Genomic DNA, 27262 nt, shown 5'->3' on the forward strand with positions numbered 1-27262 from the left:
CTTGTCAAACTCTGGAAGTGGCCAGGTGACCGCCTTCCTCAGGGCAGACCCCTCTGTGTTGATGACTGCACCTGAGCTGCCCATGGGGCTGAGCTGGGGTGGTGTGACGGCACCTGATCCAATACCGTCTGGACGGTGAGACCTAAAATTCCATGAGCTGCCTTGACGTCTGTGAGCCTCATGGGGCCCGGAAGCCCTGACTGTGAGTCCCCTCCATCCTCACCAGCTTTGGCCCACCTGGTGGTAGATGCCCCCCAACCCAGCTAGTTCCCCCACCAGCTGGAGCAGCTGCACCCCCCGGTCCTCAACCTCCCTGCCCGCCCGTGGGATTATTCAAACAAGTCAGTCGTGTCCCCCGTGGGAACCAGTTGTTACTATGGTGCCTGCGTCTCTCAGCCCCCTGGTTCACTCTGCTCCGGGTGCAGGTCCCCACTGCCACCTCCACGTGGCCCCATATGGCACGCAGCACCCTGAGGCCGAGACACAGGTGACTCATAGGTGAACGTCCACCTCCTCTCTCAGTGCCAGGTGTCGTGCGATCAGTTACACGATATGGGATGGAGGAGGCCTCCTTCTCCAACAGGGTGTTTAGGAGGTGATCAGAGCACCACCCAAGGGAAATACGGGGAAGTCATCCCAATTCAGATGAAAACTGAGCCCACCTTGGGTCCTGGGTATCCATCAGGGCCTTGGTAACCATCCGGTCCTCTGCTTCCCTGCAGGAAAGATGTTTAGTGCTCTATAATCATTTAATTTAATTACATAATTAAATTAATAATTTAAATATATTAAATTAATACTTTAATTCTTTAACTATATAATAATTATATAATAATATAATTTAAAGGTGTAACCACAATCCATTGTGTCTAATAAAATCAACAATAGTTTGTTAAGATCACCTACTACCCACGTTGTGTTCAATTCCCCCCGATTTTAATCTCAAACGTGTCTTTCTAAAGTTGCTTTGTCTGAATCAGGATTCCAAAAAAGGCGAAATCTGACATTTGGTTGATATGTCTCTTAATGTGCCTGTAATTCATAACGGTTTGCTCTTCCTTTCTACTTTGGAACCTTTTGTCGCTGCTGTTGAGGAAACTGGGTCATGTGTACTGTGAACGCCCTGTGTGGTGGATCTGGTCCACTCCATCCTTGTGGAGTTGTGCAACGTGCTCCTTTATCCCCCAGATTTTCTCTAAACTAGTTGTTAGATCTTGGGCCTCCTTAGTCTCAGGTTCATCTTTTTTCAACAAGATTTGTTCCTGGCGGGTCCCGAGTCCTTCCCACTGAGTCACACGTGCCGACTGCCCCCACTGTTGTGATTTCACGATTGACCAGTGGGGTCGGGCGTTGGCCACCTGATCCATCTATTAAAACCTTCTCCCAAGATGGGTTTTGAACAATTTTAGTTAACACCAACTGGAATCCTTAAACCTTTTCATTTAGAAGTTTTTGCTCTTCACTTAAAAAAAAAATCTAATGCTAATAATGACCACATTCTAATTCTCTTGAATATGGATTGAGAGACAAAGTTTACCCTTATGAGCTACATCGTATCTGGATAGATATGAAAAGCTTTTAAAAAATCTAGAAATTTATTCCCTCTTGCTAAAGAATATATACAGTAAGCCCCCCCCCCACCAAATTCGGAATGCCAATGGGATAAAGTATGTACGTCATCTGATTATTTTACTGCATAGTTTGAAATCCAGGAGCACGTATGCTGAAAGTTACATTATTTAGAATGAACTAAGATTAATTTGGTGCTTTCGCGTTGGGCCTCTGGTTTAGATGGACTTCCTTTCATCCTAGGTGGAGCTGAAGATTCGAAAGTGAAGGCAAATTTCTCTGACAGTAAAAGTGACCTCCTGCTTAGAGGCCATCCCACGAGACAGTCTGGGAGCCCTGACGGAGCTTGGAGTGAATGCAGAGTCGGTGAGCAGGCATCCTGACTGAGCCGTGTCCAGTGCGACATAACCGCCCCGTTCAAACAACGCTACCTGTGCTGACGTGGGACAGCCCCCGAGAAGCGTTGGGTGAAAAACATGAACGGAGGACAGCGGAACGGGCTGAAATGTTCATTTTTCCTGGTTGTTACATGCATGTAAAAATACACGCCCCGCCTGTGCGAGCCCTGATCTGAACACCCACCCCACGTGCACGGGGGTCGCCTCTGGGGAGCGTGCTGGGGGTCTGCGGTGGGCAGGGCTGGCCCGCGCACTCTCTGCCTGAGTTAGTGAAGACAGCAAATAGTGAAAATAAAGAAATCATTACTTAAAAAAAATCGATTCCTATGTTTTCTCGCACATTTGAGCTAGCATTCAGACAATTTCTAAGCCTGATGCAGATTTATAAGACATTTCTCAGCTACCATTTTCTTCCTACAAAAATCTGTCCATAGAACACAGGATAAAAACAACAACTTGGGTCACCACGGAAGGTAAGCGAAGGGCCAAAATGTGAGAGATCAATACATAAAAAATGTGGGAGGACCTGTGGCCGCCATGTTGGCAACCTTCCTACAGGACACACTGGTGGTGACACCGAGGAGGAGGCAGGCTGGAAACCACGGGGGCCGTGGCCGGTGCGGGCCGGGCGACGGGAGGCTCGGAGGGAGAGGACCCCAGTGCTGGCTTTTGCCAAACGAGAGAAGACGTAAATGAGCTCGCTTACGCTTTGAGAATGATCTGGGAGGAAGCATTATTTCTGCTACTGTAAACGTGGGCAAGTTTTAAATGTTTTCTCTGGGGACATTTTCTTCTGGGATGCCCCAGTCTTTGTATGTGACCTTTGCGAGGTGCTTCAGGCCTGGAGCAGATTGCATTTCATGTCTCAAACTTACCTTCTGTCCCGGTGAACCTTTCTCACCATCGAAGCCAGGGGCACCCTGGGTTGAACAGAAAACAGAAGTGGTAACAGCTCAGAATATGCAGTGACGTTTCCCGGAGGGCACCGTTATGGCGCCCGCCGTGGACTAAAGTAAAATACTTTGCTAAGCCAGTATCAAAACCATCTGAAGCCTCCTTTTCTTTCCTAGAGGAGACGGGTCATTTTAGGGACACTTTCATGGAACGCATCCTGTCCACCACTTAAAGAAATTTGGAGAAATCCATCAACGGTACAGTAAAAACAGTAAAGCCGGAAAGAGGCCTGCGCTCCACTGCTCTCAGGAGCCTTCGTTCTTACTTTTGGACATTGTAACACATGTCCTCTGACATGTGGCCCCCAAGTGGTCGCCACAAGGCCACTTTCTCTCTTCCTGGCTCTGCCACGTTTCCAGCTCACCTGGGGCTGGGTGTGGCCAGCTGACTGAGCTCTGGCCGACGGAGGGACGTCTGCCCGCGGGCCCAGGAGCGACAGGTGGCCGAGCTTCCTCGGGAGAAGACACCCCACTCCCACCCCTTCCACCCCACCAGGGACATTTCTGTCGGACTCTTAGGGCCACAAGAAATCAACTTCTTTGTTGGAACCAGCCGACATTTTTGTTACCACTGAGCAATTCAGCCTAATACGAGAAGAAATGTGTTTGAGTTCTGCTCCTGCCCCCGGCCCAGGCGGAGGTGCACAGTATTAAAAACCGCAGTTAGTGGGTGACGATGGTGTGTCAGTCAATGCAGACTCATGATCGTAGCCGACAGATCACGGAGGGGCAGGACGCTGACAGCAGGGGAAGCTTTGTGTCGGAGAGCAAAAGGATGTGCATGGAAAGTCTCTGTAGTTTCGGGTCAACTTTGCTGTGGTCCTAAGCATACGGGATTAAGAGGTAGGAACTACTGTGTATAAAATAAGCTATAAGGATACATTGTACAACACAGGGAAACTAGCCAATATCTTATAATAACTCGAAGTGGAGTGGAACCTTTGAAAATTGGGCATCACTATACTGTAGATCTATAACATATGACATTGTATCAGTACATCAACTACACTTCAATAAAAAATTAAAGAAAAATAAAGTCTTTTAAAAAACCAGACAATACAAAGCAAACGGCTGGCGTAGAAGGCATGGTTTACCCGCACTCCTGAAAAGCCCATGATTCCTTCTTCTCCCTTCATGGAAATGCCCTAGGAGAGAACAGAGAGACCTGAGGGCGCCCACACTTCACGCTCTGCCTGCTCAGGGGTCCATTCTTAGTGCCCCGACACTGGCCGTCCTGCCCCTGTGTGTCGACTCCAGCTCCGCACACGGTGGAGCCCTAGGATGTCTGCAGTCGGCCTGGATGGCCATCAACCCAGGATGTCACCTGTCATCGTCACCTAGTGACAACCGGGAGGACTGGGCATACGGGGCAGGCATGACCCAGATCAGGGAGGGCAGGGCAATGACACGGCTGGACCCCAGCAGGGAAGCCACCACCAAACCCACCCAGCCCCTCCATGGGGCTTCTTCTCTTTTAAAGGGTTTAGATTCATTTAAAGTTAAAGTGTTGATTAGCTGGTGTTGACTGGGGAATGAAGACATTCTGAAACCGTTTTCTGGAAAACAGCATAAAAAATGATCCTACTTTCTGGCTGTAGACAAATGGATTGGAAACCAGAAGTTGCAGGTTGTTACAACCCAGACACAGTCTATCATTATGATGGGAACACCGAGAATTTGGGAACCACCAGTGAGAAGAAGCATCTTTATTCCTGACTTACTTTTCTTCCTGGTTCCCCCTCACTTCCTTTTTCACCCTGTGACGAATATGAAAGACAAGAAATGCTCATTAATTCGAGAACAGTAGTATTTAAAATTGATCAGGATTTATGATATGAGGTGAAAAGTATTTTATAAAACTGTAAATAATGAATATAAATGAATTGTAACAAATGACCCCTAACTTTTGCAGCTTTTCAACATTCAAGGGGAAAAACGTGCTATTTCTCCTGGATTTTCACAATACAGATGAAATTGTGTGTTATTTTTGGTATGACTGCAAGGCTGTCTCTCTTCTGCCCATGACTTGCCTTTAGTGGCCTCAGTGGCAGGGGGTGCACGCCCAGGGGACAGCTCCTAATCATAACATTCATTTGAGTGAAAGATTATTAGGCGGGTCCTCTGACGACAAGGCTCATTGGGAATGTGTTGAAACCCTGAGCGAGAGAAGCTTTGGAAAGCAATGTCAGCTTTACGTGATGTAGTTTTCCCACTTCTCTTAGCCTAAAATGGGGAAAGAAATGTAGTGACCAGTTGGGTCCTTTCCCCCATCAGTCCTAGGCCAGCACCCAGGATTCCTGCAGGTCAAGACTGCCCCCTGCAGGCTGGCTGGGCCCAGCTCCAGAACCTACCCCCTCTTGGCTGTGGAAAATGAAGGAAATCTGATTCAGACGCTTGAGCATCTCAGCATGGATCAAATCTGCTCTGGCCTCACTCCATCCTGGGCTCCTGTCCTGAAACTGGACAGAGGCTCTACCTTGCTGATGGTCAGGTCACCCCCAGGAGCCAAAGTCCCTCCTGGATCCACCCTGATGGCTCTGTGGAGGCCCCCCTCCTGCCTGGTTGTCCAGGGACATCCTGCTCTGAACTCAACTGGTCCTTAACCGCCCCGTCTGGCCACACATCAGCCACCTCCAGGCCACTTTCGTCAACGGTCACGTCGCTCATATCAGCAGCAGCTGCCCAGACTGATTTCAACCATGGCCGGGGTCCAGCCTGCACTCTCCTACCCGTGACTCAGCACCCACGCCCCACCTTGACAGATACTTGAGGGACAGGAATCACGTTCTACATTTGGGATCTTCACTTTGGTTCCCGTGACCTGTTATGGTGCGTCTCCCCCGGGTCTCGCTCTGCAGCCCTATGAGGTCAGTGTTCTACCAGGTCAGTGCTTCGGTCTTTATCAGGCACGAGGGAACCTAAAGGCTTAGGAAGGGTAAGTGGTCTGTCTGAGTGAGTGAGTGGTAGAGAAGGGTGTTGATTTTTATTTAGACTCCGAGAGTATGCTTTTAATCAAACAAAACATTAACAGAAATTATGAGTCAGAAAACCGACTTTGATCCAAAAAGCCCACGATGACGCTCCACGTCGGCAAAACCTACCTAAAAGTAGGTTTTATTTTGCCGAATACAACATTTGTTCAGACAGCTCCATATCCTGGCATTGAGTTGCGCTCCGACCACTAACTATGTCTATACTGGGGACTTAAGACAGACCTGAGATTTTTAAATGGATTCTCGTGTTGTTTCAAATTCATCATTATTATTTACAGTGATGTACTGATACACTTGTGTGACTGTGATCAGTGCTTTCATGCATAGTTTGCCAATTTGGCGGTGAGGGCTTTTCCACTTTGAATGTGACTGTTTGAATAAGAGCAAAGAAAGTTACCTTTTTTTCTCCTCCTGTTTTTCATTCAACTGGGAAAATACATCAAGTTTGCTGAAGTCCCTTTACCTTATACTGCTCTGGGAGGATCACGTCATTTTTGGGCCTCTCGACGTAACTGTTGTCTGGTGGAATCCCACCGGGTCCCTGCTGTCCCATGTCGCCCTGTGAATGGTTTAGCAAAGCAGCTGTCTTTACATTGAAAAGACACGACCAAGGTTGAATAAAAGCACAATCCCACCGCAAACTGCTGTTTTTATCTTTGCATATTACTTACCACATGTACACCAATTTTATAGTGTTATAATCATAAGATAAAAATCATATATAGAATAAAATAATCGTAAGGTAAAATTATTTGATTGCTACTTGCATGAAGAATCACTTAGAGGGGACTTCCCTGGTGGCGCAGTGGTTAAGAATCCACCTGCCGATGCAGGGGACACGGGTTCAAGCCCTGGTCCGGGAAGATCCCACACGCCGCGGAGCAACTAAGCCCATGCGCCACAACTACTGAGCCTGCACTCTAGAGCCCACGAGCCACAACTACTGAAGCCCGCATGCCTAGAGCCCGTGCACTGCAACAAGAGAAGCCACCGCAATGAGAAACCCATGCACCGCAACAAAGAGTAGCCCCCGCTCGCTGAGACTAGAGAAAGCCCGTGCACAGCAACGAAGACCCAACGCAGCCAAAAAATAAAGAAAGAACGAACGAAAAAAGAAGAAAAAAGAATCACTTAGAATTTATGCATACAAGCTGGTCACAACTTGGGGCTGCATTTGCTTCTGTGGAATTATCTGCTTACGATGAATTTCTATACAAGGAAATTACTAGGTCTGGAGGCTAAGTATCTTGGTGTTTCTTGCTATGTGTTATGCTACTGCTTTCTAAGATTGGTACCAAGACATAAGAAATGCCTAAGAAATGAAAGACCAGTCCAGTTTCACCACTACTTCACCAGTTAAGAGGTTGTTTATATAATAAAGAGCAGCATCTTTAATAAACATAATATCTCAGGACTGCTTTAATTAGCTTTTTTATCATTATCAAGAAACGCTTTTGTATGGGATGCACAGGTGGTGAAACCTTCGATCTGTAACGTTACTGGACCACGATCCTTGTGTAATACGCTGATTTCACCTCCAGGAATTAACACAAAAAGGAAGTTACTGCCTTTTCTTTTGCTATTTTCACATATAAACTATATAATACAGATTTGAGCTTAGATACCACATAACGTGAACAGGAGCAAACTGAGATGATGTTATTGGCTGCAGACAGTGGCCCTTCACAGTATATTCTGAATGTCTGCTAATATTACAGCTAAAAAATACCTAACACTGTTCATCTCCCCTTTACCTATGGGGGCCTTGATGTTATTATTACTATTTTATTATTTGTGGATTATAGACATTAACTTCATTCTCATTCTATCTAATGTGACTATTCTCCTTTCCACCCGATGATTTCTTCCCAGACTTTTCTTCTTTCTTCGTTATCTTACTATTTTCTTATATTCCATCATACAGGAGTTTCAATTTTTATGAATTTGGATCTTCCAATGTTTTTCTCTTGTGATTTTTTCCTATGGAATTCACACAAAGAAGAAAGTCTTTCCTTGTCACACCTGAGCAGTACGGGACTGCACTGAGTCTGCTGTTCAGTCAAAAAGCAAAATGGGAAGCAAAGTGAAAATGAGTGAAAAACGAGGCCAAGGGAACAAATCCGCTTGGCGGTGGGCACTCAGGTTCTGCAGTGAATGCAGTGGGTGGCGTTTTGCGAGGCTCTGCTTGTGTCTGTGGGTGCCCGGCTGAGCTTCTCACACACTTGATCTCAGGAGCTCCTCTCAAAGGCCACGACGCCTTTGAACCTTGGCACCGTGGGGAACTGCAAGAGTCCACGTGGCCTCTTTCCTGCCTTTGAGCCCAGCCCGAGCCGGCCACGCTCCCTGGTCCCTGGGCCGGCCACGCCCCCAGCCTGAGCCGGCCACGCCCCCAGCCTGAGCTGGCCACGCCCCCTGGTCATCGAGCCGGCCACGCCCCCAGCCTGAGCTGGCCCCACGTTGTCTGCTGCTGTCTTCCTTAATCTCCTCTGGATGCCCCATGTCAGAGGACACCACAGGGAAATGCCTTTACTTTCTAGCTGCTGAAGACGGCTGAAGTTACGTGTGCGTCAGAGGTCCGGGGCTTCTACAGTCTTACTGATCCATAACCACCACTGGCGCCTGTTTCGTAACCTGACACTTTACAGTGATTGTTTCCTTTGCAAACGGTCTGTTTGCAGAGCACCTCAAGATAAGAGCATAAAACGAAGACATTAAAATGATCTGTCAATATTTCCTAATTCAATCTATTACGTTTCCTTTACCTTTTCTCCTTTTTCTCCGTAAAAACCAAGTCCTCTGTTGCCCTGAAAGATAAATGGCTTCTGTAAGTTTAAAGTCAATAATCACGGTGAAATAAAATTATTTTTTTTTTTAGAAAAAGAAACCTATTATCTATGTATCTGCAACATTACTGGATAACTATCCTTGCGTAATAGTCTGGCTTCAGCTCCCAGGAACTAATTGATACAAAAGGAGAAGTAACGTCTTTTCTTTTGCTATTTCCACATATAAACTGCGTAATAAACATTTGAGTCCATTCCAGATATCACATAAAGTGAACAGGAGCAAATCGGGATGCTGTAGCAGCTACAGAAAGTGGCATCAGTTACAGACAGTGGCTTCTGAGCATTCACTAAGATTAAACTTAAGTGACAAAAACTCCGCGGTTCATAAAAATGATGGTGTTTTAATACAGCCGTGCTTTTAAGAAATTTGTATTTTGTACTTTAAGCAAAACCTGAAAAATAGTGGAGTAAGAACAGTTATTCTGTCACCCTTGGGAACACTTTGCCATTTGCTTTTTGAAATATATTTTATTGTTCAAATCCTGCAGACCGGGAAGTTGCCTATTATTGATTCCCTCCTTGTGGTCCTGGGCTCTGACAGTCCAGGGCCCCTGCTAACTGCTTCTCTCTCCTTTAATCCTCTGCAGCACACGATGAGCTTGGGCATCACAGATGGGGAAGGTGTCATACCCTTGGACCAAAGCCTCACAGCGAACAAATGGTAGAGCTCAGGTCTGATCCCAGGTCCTCCCGACTCTTAATCCCGCGTATACCGACTCTACAGGTTAGGGTCGCAGAGCGTTTCCTTGGGTTCTGGCCCCTCTGGACTCAGAGAGCAGCCATTTCCTGCCTTGGATCCCACATTTGAAGATGATGATTCATGCTCTCCTCTGCCTCAGACTTTCTCACTTTGGTTAAATAATCCTAATTTCACGGAAAGATTTCCTACCCTTTTACTGATCTTAGGGGATGGTGTTCTTGGGGTTTAGCCAAACTTTTCATCTTCCTTTTTGCTTAAGAAGCAAAGCTAGGCTGGCGACCTAGTAAGTATTTGACAGATTCATGGAGCTGCCGTGCGTGGGAGGGCTGACCGGACACGATGCCGTAAGTCAGTCCTCTGTTCTCTGATTCCCAGCAGCTCTGCTTCCTTCTCAGGGCCCCTACCCATTGAGACAGAGGATTCTGGGGGGGGGGGCTATCTGATCTGTCTCTGCACCACGCTGTCCACCCCCCTCCGATGCCCAGAGAGTTTCTGCAAATCAAAACAAAGCCTTTAATTAATCTTGGCGTTTCCTTTGCGTCTTTCCCACCTGGCTGGGAGCTGAAATCAAAGCACAGAAACGCAGCCAGGCTAGACGAGAACACGATTTGCTCGGGACCCCGAGGTCCCCCTGCCTCACGAGCCGGAGTCCAAGTCACCAGGAAGTGACCGGGCGGAGGGTGAGGGCTGTTTGTGCTGCAGCCAAGTGGGGATCTGAGGCGACCTTGGGGCTCAGCCGCCGCGTCCTACATCCGCTTCTCTTGGCGCTGGGCCGTTCCCAGCCTGCTCCAGGCTGCCGGACAGTGGGGAGCCCGGTGGTGGGGACAGCAGCCCTAATGAGCTCCAGCCGCAGCTGGAAGCTGTGTCAGAGGTGATGGGAGCTGGGGGTGAGGTGGGGACAGCCAAGGTCCCCAGGCGGTCACAGAGATGGGGTTTCCGTGGGGCAGGCCTGGGAATGGGCAGGCTGGGAGATGTCCTTGGCCACATGCAGGCCACACAATGGTTCTGAAAAGTTCGTAACGGTAGCCCAGTATTTCTGACTCACGTCGAGTTTAGACCAAATACTCCCCTTGCCAACCTCCTACTGTTTGTCTTGGGCATTTATCTACCTTTCCCAGGTCACGCTAAACCCTAATTCTGTCACCAGGTTCCAACAAGCCACCTACTTTGCTGTGCTCCAGCCAGCTGACTCATCTTTCTCTGATGAAAACAGGATAGCCTTGGGCCTGAGCCTGGCTTGAAACTCACCAAACACAACCCTGGAAGCGGACATCACACTGTGGTACAACCTACCTGTATCCAGGTAAGAAGAGCGCCATCAGCTCCCTACACAACTTTGGTGGCATCTCATCCCTTCTTGTAAATGAACACACACGGATAAGCACGAGCTGTCCCTAACTGGTTCTAGTCTACGTTTCTAATCAAACATTCACCACCAGTTGGACTTTCATGTAGCCATGGGAATGCTATGTGAGTTGCAAGCAACAAGCCATTCAATACATCCACTTAATGACTTCATGTGACCATCCAGGTGCATCATGGGATTTAACCCTGGAGTTTATAACATTGTCTTAAAACCCTACAAAACGGTCCGCATCATGAGATAAACAGTACAGCTATCAACCAAGTAGTTCCGTGGTCAAGAAGGACATACACAAACACGCAAGGCCCCCCTCCCCTTTCCCTCACCATCCCGCCCCCCACCAACTTACTGGCTGTCCTTTTGGTCCAGGGGGTCCAGGGGGTCCCTGCACAAATACAAAGAAATTTGGAAACTGTTTTCTTTATCCCAGGACCCAGATAACATCTGCTGGAAAGCTCTGGGAAAGCCACTCTCTGTATATTTAGAACACCAGGTAGTATATAGAGAGGTTTCTAACACATTTGTCTCGGCGGGGAGGCAGGGCTGGAGGGGAGAGGGCGGGGGTCAGGCCCAGTTCTCAGGATTTGCTGGCTGTCCACACGCAGCTGTTTCTGGTTTGCTTTTCTGAGTTCAGGCTTTTGACGTGACCCCTGTCCTACTCATGTTTGCTCTGATCCCTTTGCAAGGTCTCAGGCCCTATCACTCCAGAGACGGCTTCTCCCGGCTTCCTCTGCGGTCCCCCACAGGGCACCATCCTGCACTTTCTGCTGGTGGGCCAGCAAATGTGCACAGACAGAATTAATTGACATCCAGGTCACTCCGCAGGGTTGAGAATCCGCCTGCCAACATCACCATATGTCTTTCTGCAAAGCATTCAGCGTCAATACCACACTTAGGATACGAGTTTTAAAAATGCTTTAGAAGAGCAATTTGTGTTGAAGTACAAATAAGTGGACAGGGCAGGGGGCTGTGGGAGATTTTAATGGTTCATACAAAGACCCTGAGGCTGTCACCTCGGCTAGGGACCCAGTGGGTACAATCTGCTGTTTCACACTTCCCTGAACTGTGTGCGTAAAGCACGACACCCCCAAACCCTGTGGCACATGTGCTGTAAGCCGACAGCTGGGCGTGCCGGAGAGCAAAGAGCATCTCGTCACATAAGCCTCATCTCATCCCCTTCGGCCAGATCTCTCACAGCCACAGCGCCGCTTGGAAAAATGACTGTCATGACACCAGGGAACTGTGCTTTGTAGAAACATGATCAATTATTATTATCATCTTATTATCGACAATTAGAAGGGAATGAATGAGCGCTCCCACCCCCGACTGTTGGTGTGACCGCATCTTCCCAGACACATGTGCGTCCACTGTTTCTCAGTGTGTGTCGAGAAGCTGACACCGCAGCTGCCTCGATCTTGAGCAGTGGTTTCCTCTGAGAAGGGCTCTCTCCCCTGCAGTCAAAAGCTCTCTTTGAGTAATTTAAGGCCTGTTTGTTTATTAACAAAAAGTGAGGGGAAGGAGAGAGTCAGATGCCTTGCAGGAACCAGTTCATCTTCTGGTCCTTTGTGCAGCGGGAAGGGCCTGAGGCGGCCAGGCCCTGGGACTCTCCTTCTCCCTCCCCTCCCCTCCTCGAAGCAGGCCCTCCTTCACCCAGGGATGTGTCCTGTCGCACTTTATTATTTGATTTGCAGGAGGAGGGGACACCTGTAGACCACCACTCAGGTGGGGCACAGGGGCCACTTTGTTAATTGGTGTCCAATGTCTCACCTATTATGATGGCTCTGCCCAGGTGCAGCGCACCTGCTCTAATGGCCATGCCAGGTGTGGCACCCCTGTTTCTAATGGCGATGCCAGGTGTGGTACACCTGCTCTAATGGCCATGCCAGGTGTGATGGCCCTGCTTCTAATGGCCATGTCCAGCAGAGCCCATTTCTTCCTTATCGACCTATTGGACTCTGGTCTGCTTTGCCAGGGATGACAGGCCCCCGTCAGCTGGTCAGGTGTGGTGCTGGGAGAGCTCGTGCATGACTGCAAGGGCGCCCAGCCAGCACCAGGTCAAAATTTGACCTAGTTGGCAGTGATCTGATGACCACACATTTTGAGTTCTCATTCTTCAACCTTGATGTCAGCAACGTGTACAAAGGACGACCTGTCTGGTCTTGGCGACCACAAGCATCAGGTTGTATCGTGAGGCTTTCACCAGCGTCTGCAGTTGAAGGAGCTGCATCTCTAGAGGATGCTTGACAACCTCAAGGGCCTGGTACTTACCGCTCTTCCTGGAGCTCCAACCGGACCCATCTGTCCCACAGGCCCAGGGCGGCCGGGAGGCCCCTAAGGACAGGCAACCAGAGAAGGCTGTTAGCAGAGGCCGACTGGGGCACGGAGTCCGGAGTTCTTCAACTTTCACTTTGTCTCTTCTCTAATAAAAAGAACGCTTACCTGGAAACCGACCAGTCCGGGCACTCCAGCTTCCCCCTAAATGAGAAGAAATAGTTTTTAGAATTTTAGCTTTTAGGCATCTGTAGGTTTAGTGACATTTTACTGCAATGTTGAAAATAAGTATATAAAGTGTATCTGCCATCTCAGGACTTGGTGATGTTCATCACCCAGATATCTGGGGTGTTGTGAATGGGGGACGAGTGTGCCCACAGTTAGTGTAAGGTTGAAAACAGCCTGGAGGGCAGTAAGAGAATTTCACATCAGTTGTGATTCTGGGCTAGTCCATCCCTCTCTGCATCCCTCCACTCCAGAGTTCACTTGGAAATGAACTTTGTTAATCGTGAATTTAAGCTGCGGTGCTTGCTCACGCCCCACCTCTACCGACTTACCCTGTATCTGTCGCGGTCCTCACTAGACAGAGCGTAGGGCTCGCCTTTCTGCCCTTTGGGTCCTTGGGGCCCCTAAATTAGCACATATATCATAGGAAGAAAAACGAAGAAAACAGTCCATTAGCATTCAGTGCAACAACTGTTATTTGGATGATTACGTGTTGCCTTTTTTTTTTTTTTGGTGATACGCCGCTCTGCGGCACGTGGGATCCTCCTGGACCGGGGCACGAACCCATGTCCCCTGCATCGGCAGGCGGACTCTCAACCACTGCGCCACCTGGGAAGCCCCTACATGTTGCCTTTTATAGGCAATGTCTAGCTCTTCTCACGGCCAATTCCGGTTATTCTGAACACCAATCTCTACCTTAACCACAAGGGTGAGAGTTTTACTTTCATTTTTACCCAATAGCATCTTTCTTACAGTTAAAATGGAAATACTTTATAGGATTTAAATTATTTTCAGAAACCCACGTGAAGTTTCAGTAAACAAATCCTTTCCTCTACCACCCTGTTCCTTTTCTTTGTAGAAATACTATTCTGTGTCTTCTTTGGCATTTATGTACTAAAATATCAACACATTCACGCTGAAGCACCATTTGTGGGAGAGATACTGGGTCATCCTTTAAAAATGGAATTGTGTCAAATATACACGATGCGTGAGTACGTACATACACATATACACGTGTTTTAACACCTACATATAAAATCAATATTTCAAAATGATGGCTATGTTTATTGGTAATGAAAGCTATGATATTAGAATAGAATAGAATGCAATGTAGCTTATGGAAAAGTTGAATCACATGAAAAACCAGCAGCCAGTGGAGGAAGTGGAAGGCGGCGGTGTGAGCGGGACCAGAAATCCAGCAGCCTTGGCGAAACGCAACGAAGGGTGTTATGGCTGCCCTGCCCTCACCTAAAAATGTTGTTTTTAAATAAAAAGTTTTGCCAAAAAATGTTAGTTTAACACTGAATTTGCAATATACTGGTGGTAAAAAGGTAGCAATAGAATGCCGAAAAGTATTTCAAGATTCTTTGCAAAGACCCTAGAAATTAAATGAAGTCACGAAATAGATCATTATATGGAAGTTCTTCCATTACGAAAAATACAGTCTATCTTGTATATCCCGGAGAACATCACTGTTCTTTCACGTCACAAAGGATGTTAAACTCTAATAAAGATGATGACTAATAGAGAATTTTGTCAAGATTTAAGCTTTTTAAAATTTTAGTTCCACGGTTCCACTATTATTCACTGTTATTTGAATCGGAGCACAGGAGGAAAGGAAGAAACACTTAGGAGGCTGCAGGAGTGAACCACATAAGCCAAACCCATTACTTTCTACCTAAGGCTTAAAGAATGAATCGGGGGCTTCCCTGGTGGCGCAGTGGTTGGGAGTCTGCCTGCCGATGCAGGGGACACGGGTTCGTGCCCCGGTCCGGGAAGATCCCACATGCCGCAGAGTGGCTGGGCCCGTGAGCCATGGCCGCTGAGCCTGCGCGTCCGGAGCCTGTGCTCCGCAACGGGAGAGGCCACAACAGTGAGAGGCCTGCGTACCGCAAAAAAAAAAAAAGAAAAGAATGAATGGGAACATGGAGTTATGTGAATGCACGCCTAGGTATCCTCAAGCCAACCTCAGCAGGGGAGGAGTGCTTTACCCTGACCGCTAACCAAGAGTGGGGAGCCACGGCTTCCCGGGGTGTAAAGGCAGGCCTGGAATGTGCTCCCGCCTCCCATCACTGTCCTGGGAGCAGAAGGCAGCTCACCCTCTTCAGAGAGCTTTGCTAAGACAACTTCTCAAAGGCATCCTCTGCAGGGCCTCCTGAAAGCAAGACCTTTCACGCGTTTCCACCACACAGATTCCAGAGCCGACCTGTGGAATAGCCCAAGCGGTTCCCATACTCACACGGGGGCCGAGGAAGCCGCCAGGGCCGCTGGGTCCCGGGTAGCCTGCGTCACCCACTGTCCCGTTGCAGCCGTCGTAGCCAGGCGGTCCTCTGGGCCCGCCCTGGCCAGGATGTCCCTGGAAACAGAGAAGCGAGTGAGTCCTCAGCCCGCAGGGGTCTAGTTTTCATGTAACTGTGACGAAACAGCTTAAAATCTTCTCAGAAGAGATGTCCCTGGCATGAATCCAAGCGCCAAGACAACTCAAAATGAACCAATGAATGAATGAAAAACTAAGTCATCAAGGGCACTCAGGTGTCCTTCTAAGCGGCAGAGGGGCCTGCACAACACAGTTCTGTTTCCCACGGGGTTTGGTAAGATGTCAACCGTCTTGGGGTTTCTGCTGCTTTGCTTCCTTGGGTGACAGGGAGGGCTGTTTTAGCAGGAACAGAAAAGGGTAGGTTGAAAAATTCGAGAAAACACTCTAGAAGCAGATGCTGCTCGGGGATAGCAAGGGTCAGCTGTGCCCAACCGAATTCTAGATGGAGCTGTACAGACCCACGTCCTAAACGGGTGAGAGTCACACCTGCAGAGGGATCTCATCAGTGACTTAGCGGCAGGTAGAAGAGCTGATTTCCTTACTGACTTTCTTCAATAAGTCAATTGACTTATTGTCGTCTTCAGGAACAGGACTTTTTAGATTTTAAACACGAATAGAAAGCAAGTCAGGTGTTCTGGGATGCCGGGTGGGGGAAGGAAGGCAATGTGATCACATGTGTCTTTCGTGTAACTCGGGGGTCAGGCTAGGTCTCTGGGCGTCTCAACCGCGTGAATCTGGTTCTGGAGACATGGAGGGGTCAGGTTAATAATCTACAGTTTATGGACTACGAGATCAGAGCCTGTTTGGCTGTTTCTTTACACGATAGATGTTTAGATATACGATTTCTTATTGTACAATTTCTTTAAAATTTTGGTTTTCTTGATAACAGACCAAATATATATTCCAGAGTGATTTCTGAGGCCAGTGGGCTGTCTTTTAGGTTTACCTTGAGAAATCTGGAAGGTTTCAAAGGAAATGAACAAGGCCTACACAGAGTGCCTGTACCCTGAATGATATTAAGAAATACAATAAGAGAAACAGAATTTGTCTTTTGTTTGCACATTTCTTTGCTTCCGATGTTCAGAGCCATTGCTTTCACTGGTGCCGTCAGATAAGAGATCCAGTAGGCTTTTCAGTCAACCCTCTGGTGGGTCAGAGAAACCCTGATTGTCCCTGTACATCACGAGACACAATCTCTCTGGTATTGGAGAGCCAGCAGCATTTTGGTCTTCGACGTAAAGCCCTCGTTTTTAGGGGCCTCTAGAAGCTGACCCTCAAATTCAGAAACCAAGCTCTGCAGGTGTTCTCCTCATGACGGTTAGGATTCCGTGATGCCTTCATTAAAACGTACCACTGAGTCCCTTACTCTCCTCCTGAATGACCCGTCTGCTGTTGGTCTTTCTGACACGCTTAGAATCGATCTAAGTCATTTGAAATTGCATGCCAACCTGGTCTTAGTTTGAAATTGTCCTTCAAAGAAAAATTTCAATTCTGTTGAGCTAAATGTCCCTCTTGTGTTCAACATCTAATTAGGTCCATTTCTGTATGATACAATTCTTAGATTTACTGCACATCACTTTCTATATTCAACTTCTAAACAGCTAAAACTGTCAGGTCCTTCAAACTCTGCGTACATTAGGTGCTTACATACCGAAAGTGGCATTTACATTAACTTACTGTGGAGCATCTATCAGACTTCGGCAGTTAAAGAGACTGTTTTTAGCAGTGCTGACATTCTGTAGAAAATGACCCGTTATCGGTACACCATGATCACCCCTCCGTATGATGACTATTTCCTCCCTAATTTGCGAAATATTTGCTTCTGATATTAAATGAGTATGAAGTGGAAAAACGAATGAAAACATGATACAGATCAGTTACACTATTTTCCCATAATGTCACTCCATCTAAAGCTCGGACTTCTGCTTCCAGAAGAGACCACACTGAGGAATGATCCAAAGAGTCCAAAAAAGTAGGTTAAAAACGGGCGATTTCCTTTGAGGCAGTTGGTAGGGAAATACTTTTGTTATTTGTTTAACCCTTGAAATCTGCAGATTCTTCAACTCTGCCAATTTCTCAAGATTCTGACTCATGTGAGAGTTATTTCCTGATTTGCTCACAGCTGTGTGTTGTCACTGATGTGTCTGTTCGAGGCCTCACCGAGGTGACACAGAGGATCACCAGTCATGTAGGTCTCACGTCTTGGCAAGTGTGGCTTCCTTTCCTTAGCTCTGCCTTCGGCTGCAAAAGCCTCCTTGAAGGTGGAGCTAAAGATCTGAAGGAAAAGCATGAATCCCCTGTGACTGCTGTCCACTCGTGCCCTCTCCCTTTTCTCCTGCGATGGAGCAGGCCCACTTGTGTAGCCTGGGGGGTTGAGGATTCTCTCCCTCTGTGTGTGTGTGTGTGTGTGTGTGTGTGTGTGTGTGAGTGTACAGGCACGGTGATAGACAACATGTGTGTAGGGTAAGGGCGCAGACATCTGCGTGTGTGTGAAGTTCCAGTGGCAGATGTCCTTAAACTTCAGCGGTTAGAGGGATGGGGCAGGTCTAAAAGTGCGATAAACACATTTATCCCGGAGGCTGGGATCTGCAGGAAGCCGGCCCTGGGAAATCTGCTCCTGGGTCCCGTGAAGAAGGCTGTGAGTCAGGCTGCTTTGTTTATTTTCTTATGCCACAAGAAGTAAAGTAAACTAGGTTAGAGAAACACATTTGATTGCGTTTTGAGATTTTCTCATGGACAAAGCATGCCTTTCGTCTTCTCATTTATGTGCGGTAACTACCAAGCACAAGCTTGAGGACAGCCCCGCTCTTGGCTGGACTACTTTACATTCAGGTGGTTCTGGAGTTCAAACAAAATGTTCAGACTGGCTTTTTATAGCACGTCTGTGCAGCACTGCAGCTTTTTACTACAAAACAGTGTCCAGTTTTAGCAAAGTAGCCTCAATTCTGAAGCCAAGTCCAGAAGGACGTTTACAAAGCAAACAATCTGTCCAATATTTGACTGGATTCCACGAGAAAAAAATACGCACATGTAGCCCCATAAGTTTTTTGTTATAAACAAGAAAGGGGGACTAGTGAGACATGTGTCTGTAAGTCATAAACGTATTGTTTTGCACGTGTACAGTGTTTTAAAATTCTAATCTTATGAAAAACTTACGGGAATTCCGTCGGCACCAGGAAATCCAGAAACGCCTCTGGCTCCCTGTAAAGAAGGCAAACAGACTTAATGATGGCCAAGACGCCTCCACCCTTCAAACAGCGAGAGAAATACCGACAGTTACTGTACGTACCACGTCTCCCTTCGGTCCTGTGATGCCGGGAGCCCCCCTATCACCCTTGTCACCTTTGCGGCCTTGCAGTCCTGGGAACCCTTGTAAGCCGGGGGGCCCGGTGTATCCCTGTGGGCCCACTGGCCCTGGCTGGCCCTGTAGAAACAACACACGTTCAGTTTCCACAATTCATAACCGTGCACGAGCATTTTCAACCATGTTGCTTTCGAAGCTACGCTCTTCATTCTTGAAGAGCTATAATCTTCAGAGAACATTACATGTAAACCACCACCTTCTGCCACAAGAACCACAAAGCGATTCCCGGCTAACAGAGAAACCATAGAGTTCAAAGGGAAAAACATTAAGTGTGAGGGAAAAATGATCCTAAATTACTACAGCGATGTTATGGTGAAATGCTAATATTGGGTTGGGATGAAAGAATAAACTTACTTGGCTTTAAAAAAAAAGTCCGTTCAGTATGAAAGAGAGTGCCAATCAAATTTCTAAGATTTTCTCTCCATCTCAGTATAATGCGTCCAATAGGTACGGACATGGAGCTGGCATCCAGCTATCAAAGTGGTCCCTGAATGTTTATGTGATTAGAGAATCTCTCCTTCTGTTCACACACACACACACACACACACACACACAGAGTGTGCGTGCATGCACGCACAGAGAGAAAAAGAAAAGGTTTCTGAAATATATAAAATGTACGTCCGTATCCATCAGGGTGGCTATTATTCTAAAAAAAGAAAAGACAAAATTACATGTTGGCCAGGATGTGGAGAAATTGGAACCCTTGTGCTCTGTTGGCGGGAATGTAAGTGGTGTGGTCGTTGTGGAAAAGAGCAGGGTAGTTCCTCAAAAAATTAAACAGAATTACCTTGTGACCCAGCAATTCCGCTTCTGGGATAACACTCAAAAGAATCGACAGCAAAGACTTGAACAGATCTCTCTACACCCATGTTCACTGCAGCATTTCCCACAATTGCCAAAAGGTGGAAGCACAGTATCCACTGACGGATGATGGACAAACACAATGTGCTCTATCCACACAATGGACCATTATTCCCTTTAAAAAGGAGGGAGGGCTTCCCTGGTGGCGCAGTGGTTGGGAGTCCGCCTGCCGATACAGGGGACGTGGGTTCGTGCCCCGGTCTAGGAGGATCCCACATGCCGCAGAGCGGCTGGGCCCATGAGCCATGGCCGCTGAGCCTGCGTGTCCGGAGTCTGTGCTCCGCAACGGGAGAGGCCACAACAGTGAGAGGCCCGCGTATCGCAAAAAAAAAAAAAAACAAAAAAAAAAAGGAGGGAAATTCTGACACAGGCTACAACACGGATGAACCCTGAGGACATTACACTGAGTGAAATGAGCCACAAAGGGACAAATCCTGTCTGATTCCACCAACATGAGGTCCCTAGAGGAGTCACATTCATAGAGAAGAAAGTACAGTACAGGCGACTAGGGGCTGGGGGAGGGGAAAGGGCAGTTAGAGTTTTATCGGGACAGAGTTTCAGTTTTGAAAGATGAAAAGTTCTGGAGACGATGGTGATAATGTTTGCACAAAATGTGAACACGCTTAATGCATCAAACTGTACAAAAATGATTAAGATGGTAAATTTTATGTGACGCGTGTTTTGCCACAATCAAAATACAAAGATTAAAAAGGGGGATCTAGCTCTCTTATTATTGGAACTAATTTATGCATTAGTTCTATATGAATATTTTTTGTTAATTGACTTTATTTTTTTAGAGCAGTTTTAGGTTTACAGAAAAATTAAGCAGACACTGCAGAGTTCCCAAATACCCCTCTGCTCCTCCAACTGCCCCCCACTCCCTCACAGTTTCCTCTATTATTGACAACTTGCATTCGTGTGGTAAATTGATCACAACTGATGAACCAATATGTTATTCACTGAAGTCCAAGATTGTAATCGGGTACAAGTTTTGTATTGTACATTTCATGGATTTTGATGACAGTATAATGGTGTGTATCCAACATAACAGTATCATAAAGAACAGTTTCACGACCATAAAAATCTCCTGTGCTAACGCAATACTGTTATATTTTAATGAACCTCCCAGGTTAGCCCCAATTTAAAAAAAATCCCCAACCAACTGACTCCGGCTTGACTCCTCCTTAAATGCGCGGGTGCTGTTTATTCATCACAGAGCCCTTCCCTGCCAAGGCCCATCTGCTCTCACACTTCAAATTCTGGTCTTGCCTTTAGATTAAGGGGCTTCTGAGTCAGTATTTCTGGTCTTCTCTTTCATTGCCTGTAAAGAACCTTTCTTATATAAACTGTGCAGCTAAGACGTTTGTCTGTCTTTGCAGAGTGTTTATAATCTGTGCTTAACATCACACACCACTGACAGGGAGTAATGTCAGATGTGGCACGAGGTGCGGCCTTCATGTCACAGACAGAATCGGAGGGAAGCGCGTGGGGAGACCCTGCTGCCCCTCCCTTTAGATGTTGGACCCCAGGCATGAAGGGAGCAGTAAAGAGGTGTCTTCGGGGTGGAGGATACAGATGGAGGTTAAGATCCCGCTAGATGGCTTAGACCTGCCCCGAAGCTTGGGCCCCCGGCCTCCTCAAAGGGGAGATCGGGGCTCCCTCAGGGCCAGGTCAGCGTTTTAGGGATGGTAGATTCTCTGCTCTCCCCGCACGAGTTCCAGAGAGGCCAGTCTGTGCAGAAACCAGCAGATGCTCCCCTGGGGTAGCCTGACCACACGCATCGTGTGTCACGGCAAAGCCAGCGTATTTGAATCTTTGGAGAACGTGAAAAAAGTGGTTAGGAGGATTGTGGTACAAGACGGGTAGCCCTGACCTTGGACACATGACATCCCAGGCTCATCCTTTTCTAAGGTCTTGGCATGATACATTTGTTGGAAGTTTGGGGACAAACATGCTTTTTTTTTTTTTGCGGTACGCGGGCCTCTCGCTGCTGTGGCCTCTCCCGTCGCGGAGCACAGGCTCCGGACGCGCAGGCTCAGTGGCCATGGCTCACGGGCCCAGCTGCTCCGCGGCATGTGGGATCTTCCCGGGCCGGGACACGAACCCGCGTCCCCCGCATCGGCACGCAGACTCTCAACCACTGCGCCACCAGGGAAGCCCTGATTCAGATTTTATGGCTCTTCCTCAGCTGTGCTCATTTCTGTTTTGTCTGTGACTGCAGACCAGGCCTCTACGCCTCAGAATTCCCCTAACCATCGGAGGCCCCTAGTTTGTTTGTGCTTACAGGGAGCAACCTTTGGGGGATAAAATGTTCCTCATTAGTACCGTCATTTTTATTGCCCATAATCTACATCTCTTCCAGGGGATGACTGTCTAGTGCCAACTAGAGGGACCGTCTCCCATTAACCCAAATGGGATACGTGCGTCTTAGTGAGGCAAAGCCTCACCTTGTCTCGAGTTCATTAACCTTTCCTGATTCCCTTTGATGGGGAGAGTGACTAATGACATCATGGTCTCATTTTCCTCCCATTGTCAGTAAACTTCTCTTTAACTTTTGTTTCTCGGATGGGAAGTCTGACTTTGGGAATAAAACTCTAGCCTTTCCTTTTCTGGAACACGCTCTCACTGTTTTCTTTTTATGGAGGTGAAATTCCCATACCACAAAGCTATCCATTTTAAAGTGGCTTCAGGTATATTCACAATGTCCTCTTATCTGTCACCTCTATCTAGCTCCAAAATACTTTCATCACCCCAAAGGAAATCCCATACCCACTACCATCCTTCTCATCCCCCTAACCTCCAGCCTCTGGTAACCACCATCTGCTTTCGGTTTCTATGGGATTTACCCATTCCGGATATTGCATATGAATGGAATCATGTGTATGATATATGACCTTCTGTGTCTGGCTTCTTAACATTATGTTTTTGAGGTTTATCCATGTCGTAGCACGTGTCGGTACTTTATCCACGTTTATGGCAGAATAAGATTCCACTGTGTGGAGAAACCAGTTCATTAGTTGCGGACGGTGCTGCTATGAACGTGCACACACCACTATCTGCTTTCTATGCACACACCTGCTTTCATCTCTTTTGGGTCTATACTTAGGAGTGGAATGGTTGGATCACACGGTAACTTTGTTTAACTGTCTGAGGGAGAGAGTGCCAGACTGTTTTCTACAGCGGCTGCCCCGTTGTACATTCCCACCTGCAATGTGTGAGGGTCCTAAATTTCCCTACATTCCCACCAACACTTGTTATTTTCCATTAAAAATATATATAGCCTAGAGGGTGTGAAAATGGCATCATTCTGAAGAGCTCATCTTGAGCTTCTGACAGATGAAATATTTCACAAAATCCCCTCTAGCTGCGGCTCTAGGGAAAAGCCGGGAAGAGCCTGGAGGGAATCTGAATTATTCCCTCGTCTTCCAGGACTGGTCCCTCAGTCTTGCTCTCAGTGCAAATCCTGCGTTGCTGGGACTAAAAGGGCCCTTATGTCAAGGTCTGAGGACCCTGGTATGCATGCTTTGGTCATCAGGGATGAGATTTCCCCTAGGATATCCTGCCCACCAGGGCATCTAGGGTGTTTGCAAAGAGCAGCTGGAATGATTAGTAACAAAAAGGATTTTCCTCTGTACTAATCATCACCCTTATCAACTTCCAGCCTCAGACGAAAAGTCCTGATCGGAAAAGTTATTTCCATCTCTTCCTTTCTTTTTGTAATAAGTGATGTTAAAAATAAAAATTACCCCAGAAAGAATAGGACTGTAGCTTAACTGTCTTTGCATAAATTTCTAAAGCTCCTAAAATTCCTGCAATATACTTGACAAAAGTATTTCCACAAAATACTTCTCAAAAGCCAGCAGACATTTGGAAAGGAGCTGTAAGCCCATGGGCTCTGCCCCCCGCTCACAGAGAACTTGATTCATATAGATGTATCACTTCCTAGGAAACGGGATAATGGGAGGATCCTGTACTCCTGTATCTTCTGGGATGAAGCGCTACGAAAGGGTTCAAAAAATGGTTTCTCTCATTTTTACCCCCAGGACAAGTGCATGAAGTAGGTATCGCCCCCGCTTGAGAGGGGAGACAAGCGGGGTCTGGAGGGTTAGGGTCAGGGATGACTGATGCATTTAGGTCTCGGCAGGGGTGGATGGAGTCCACCTTCCACGCCTTGCTGCTCGAGTCGAGGTCCATGAGCTGCATCAGCGCCACCTGGAAACTTGCGGGAGATGTAGATTCTCAGGCCCACCCAGCCCTCCCGGGGCGGCACTGACCACGATCCCAGGCGGATTCTTTGCACAGTGAAGTCTGAGAATCCCTGCACGACCCCACCCTCCTTCCCCTCCTGAAGTTTTCACGGAAGGAGGCAGGTATGTCTTCATAAGAAAACTCTCCTAAGCGTGAGGTTGCATCTCAGAAGAGAGGTCGGGCTTCCTGAGCTGGGCAGAGAAAAATCTAATAGTTATATTTGTTGAAGACTGTTTCTAACCAAGTTTTTTTGGTCTCATGCTTCAGTGCAATTGCAAGAAGGAACCAACTTTGGTCACTGTTAGGATGGAGGGGTGCACACGCGCCTCTCCCTTTTGGACATCACTCCTGGAGGATGCGTGGGACGTCCAGGGTTAGTTTTGGAAGCTGGAGTCTGGACGGGCTGAGAGTATGAGTCCGGGCTTGAGCGCACATTGCTTAAATACCGCTACTGTGGAGGGAATGCACTTCAAGTCCCGAGACACTAAGCTTTCATGAACTTGGAATTTTCACTTCTGAGAAAAGGGGCAAAATAGATCTGTGCACAGGCTGAAGACCTCTGCAGCTTCAGCGTCAAAAATAAAGGTAGAAGATGGATATGACCAATCAAGGCCCCGAGAAATCACACCTCACGTGCAGAAAACCCCAAGGAGGTACCCGCTGCCATCCAGCTTACTAGCCTTGACACCCGCACTGGGAAAGGGAGTAAAAAAGGGAACGATAAAGAGAAACGTTTCCAAGGATCAATCCTGCTTCACTGCACATCAGGACTTTTAATCTACGGTACAGTATTTTCCTGGTAGAATAAGAATAAGCTTTTCATGCCTTCCTGGCCAACATCTGAATAGTAGGAAATCCCTTCTCCTTCCTAAGTGTACTCTTCCTGTCTCGCCTTTTATGGGCTCTGGGCGCTCCTCCAGACACCCACATCCTCTCCATCCCCTGGCGGCCCCTCCCCTCCCGGCCCTTCCTTCCAATGCTGTAGCTCTCTGTGACCTTCAGGGGATTCCAGACCAAGTCCCAGCTCATTCCGTGAGCTGTGCACACACATCTGAGAACATATCAAATGGCCCAAAGGGCTGAAAGGACCTTTTTTTTAGGATTCAGGAAAATAATTTGTTCGTCTAAATTTTAGAATTAGTCATCTTTCTTAGGGATAATCGTTAGCATTTGTGAGCAATTGCTGATCGCCTGGCAGAGTGAAGTTACGCCCTCTTCCAAGCTAATGATGATGTGAAGGTTAGTATTGAACTGTATATTACACATATAATAACTATCAGTAAATAGGGCCAACTGCCTGCTCCAGGCAAAACAGACAGAGCTGACGCTAACTCTGCCACCTTTCCCCTTCGCTTCTTACTAATATATGACAAAACATCAGGACTCTGCCCTGGGTGCTACTCCAGATAAAAGAGTTCACTTATTCCTCAATAAGAATTATATGGCCTCCTGGGAATCCTGCTGTCCTGCTCTCCGAAATTATCTGACACAGATTGTAGGGCGAGTGTTGATATAAGGGAAACAACATCCATATGTAAAGAAACAATCCTTGACCCTCACCTGGCTCCAGAGACAAAAATTTATCAGTCAAAATGGAATACAGACCTAAATGTAAGGGCGAAGACTGTAATACTTCTAGAAGAAAAGCATAGAGAAGAATTTTTGCGACTGGATTAGGCGAAGGTTGCTTTGATAAGACATGAAAATCACAAGCCATAAGAGACAAAAAGTTGATAAGATTAAAACATTTGATCCTCAAAAGATACCGTTTAAAATAGAAAGCAGGCCACACGCTGAGAGGGAAATAGTCACAAGACACATACACAGAATATAGAAAGAGTGCCCAGAAATCAATAATAAAAGAACAACCTGATTGAAAAAAATGCGTAAAAGATCTGAACAGACCCTTCAACACAGAAGAGGTACAGATGGAAAACAGGCATGTGAACGGGGTTAAACACCATCGGTCATTAGGGAAAGGCAAATTAAATCCAGAAGAAGGTGTAGCCGCGGCTGCTGGAAGGGCTGACACACCCACACAGAGAAAACTGGCAACGCCCAGTGCTGCAAAGGATGCGGAGAAGCTGAAGTCTCATCACTGCTGGGGACGCAGACCCGAGCGGCTAAAGCCAAACACACACTTACTAGAAGAACTTTAGGCAACGGTTCCTAGTGGTTCAACTTATTTCAGCTGCAAAGTGGAAACAACCTGAGTCTCCATCAGTGGATAAACCAACCACGGTCCATTCAGGAAATGGAATACTACTTAGCACCACAGCCATCCACTGTGCACGACGGTGAGGATGGATCTCCAAGGCACTGCACTCAGTGGAGGATCCAGACACAAAGGCTGTGTTCTGTTCGCCCTGTTTACGCGATACTGTGCTGTGATCCCACCTAGGGGACACTCTAGAGACAGAAAGCAGAGAACTGAGTGCCAGGCCTGGGGGCGGAGGGAGAGGACAGACTACAGAGGGCACAAGGAAACTCTGGGGTCGTGGACCTGTTTTATATCACGACGTTGGTGGTCGTTACATGGCTGGACACATTTGCCAATATTCACGGAATTGTACGTAAATTATACCTCAATAAACTTGACTTAAAAACAAACAAACAACAGAGAAGGGGTCTGGTGGAGGCCAAGATTAAGAAGACCACCTCTGCAGTTCACAGGCAGATTGCATAAGACCAAGTCCTTCCTTCTAGTACATTCTTACAGGTGAATTTATAAACTAGATATTATTTAGAAGTGGAAGAAGAGAGGATGCTTGTAAAATGACGTATTAAAAACATCTAGCAAGGTGCTTCTGAAAAATGTCTGCCTGTGAAATGAAGAAACCTGAAGAAACCAAGACAGAGCTTTCCTTGTGTGGAAGCTGGATCCTGCGGGACCCTGGCAGGAATTAGGACCGTCCTCCCCACAGCCCATAGGACGGCAGGGGTGGGAGTGGGTCAGGACCAAACCAGATTCAGAAGCAAAAGATACACCTAGGATGTCAAGCCTTCCCTTATATGTGGCCTTCATAACAAACAAAAACAGAGGGTGTCACCTGTAATAAGATGCTATTGGGTAGTTTATCTGAAATGATTTGACTTGGAAAGATTCACATCTTAAAGCAAAGGAAAGACGGATTCTCTCTTGTTCTCCATCCAT

General features: G+C 47.2%; 1 protein-coding gene across 3 annotated transcripts in view; it reads right to left on the reverse strand.

Annotated features, from left to right (window-relative positions):
* COL4A2 (collagen type IV alpha 2 chain) overlaps nucleotides 1-27262 on the reverse strand; it is a 178048-nt gene that overhangs the window by 43827 nt on the left and 106959 nt on the right. For all 3 annotated transcript variants that reach the window (XM_033435057.2, XM_033435058.2, XM_049701019.1), the window contains exons 5-17: nucleotides 18925-19059; nucleotides 18792-18836; nucleotides 15558-15674; nucleotides 13651-13722; nucleotides 13262-13297; nucleotides 13091-13153; nucleotides 11172-11207; nucleotides 8676-8717; nucleotides 6377-6472; nucleotides 4642-4677; nucleotides 4015-4065; nucleotides 2843-2887; nucleotides 663-716 (exon numbers count right to left, since the gene is read on the reverse strand). In XM_033435057.2, the coding sequence (XP_033290948.1) occupies nucleotides 663-716; nucleotides 2843-2887; nucleotides 4015-4065; nucleotides 4642-4677; nucleotides 6377-6472; nucleotides 8676-8717; nucleotides 11172-11207; nucleotides 13091-13153; nucleotides 13262-13297; nucleotides 13651-13722; nucleotides 15558-15674; nucleotides 18792-18836; nucleotides 18925-19059 (828 nt within the window). The remainder of the gene's footprint in view (nucleotides 1-662; nucleotides 717-2842; nucleotides 2888-4014; nucleotides 4066-4641; nucleotides 4678-6376; nucleotides 6473-8675; nucleotides 8718-11171; nucleotides 11208-13090; nucleotides 13154-13261; nucleotides 13298-13650; nucleotides 13723-15557; nucleotides 15675-18791; nucleotides 18837-18924; nucleotides 19060-27262) is intronic.

The sequence above is a fragment of the Orcinus orca genome, chromosome 18 (assembly GCF_937001465.1).
Source record: "Orcinus orca chromosome 18, mOrcOrc1.1, whole genome shotgun sequence".
Lineage (NCBI taxonomy): Eukaryota > Metazoa > Chordata > Mammalia > Artiodactyla > Delphinidae > Orcinus > Orcinus orca.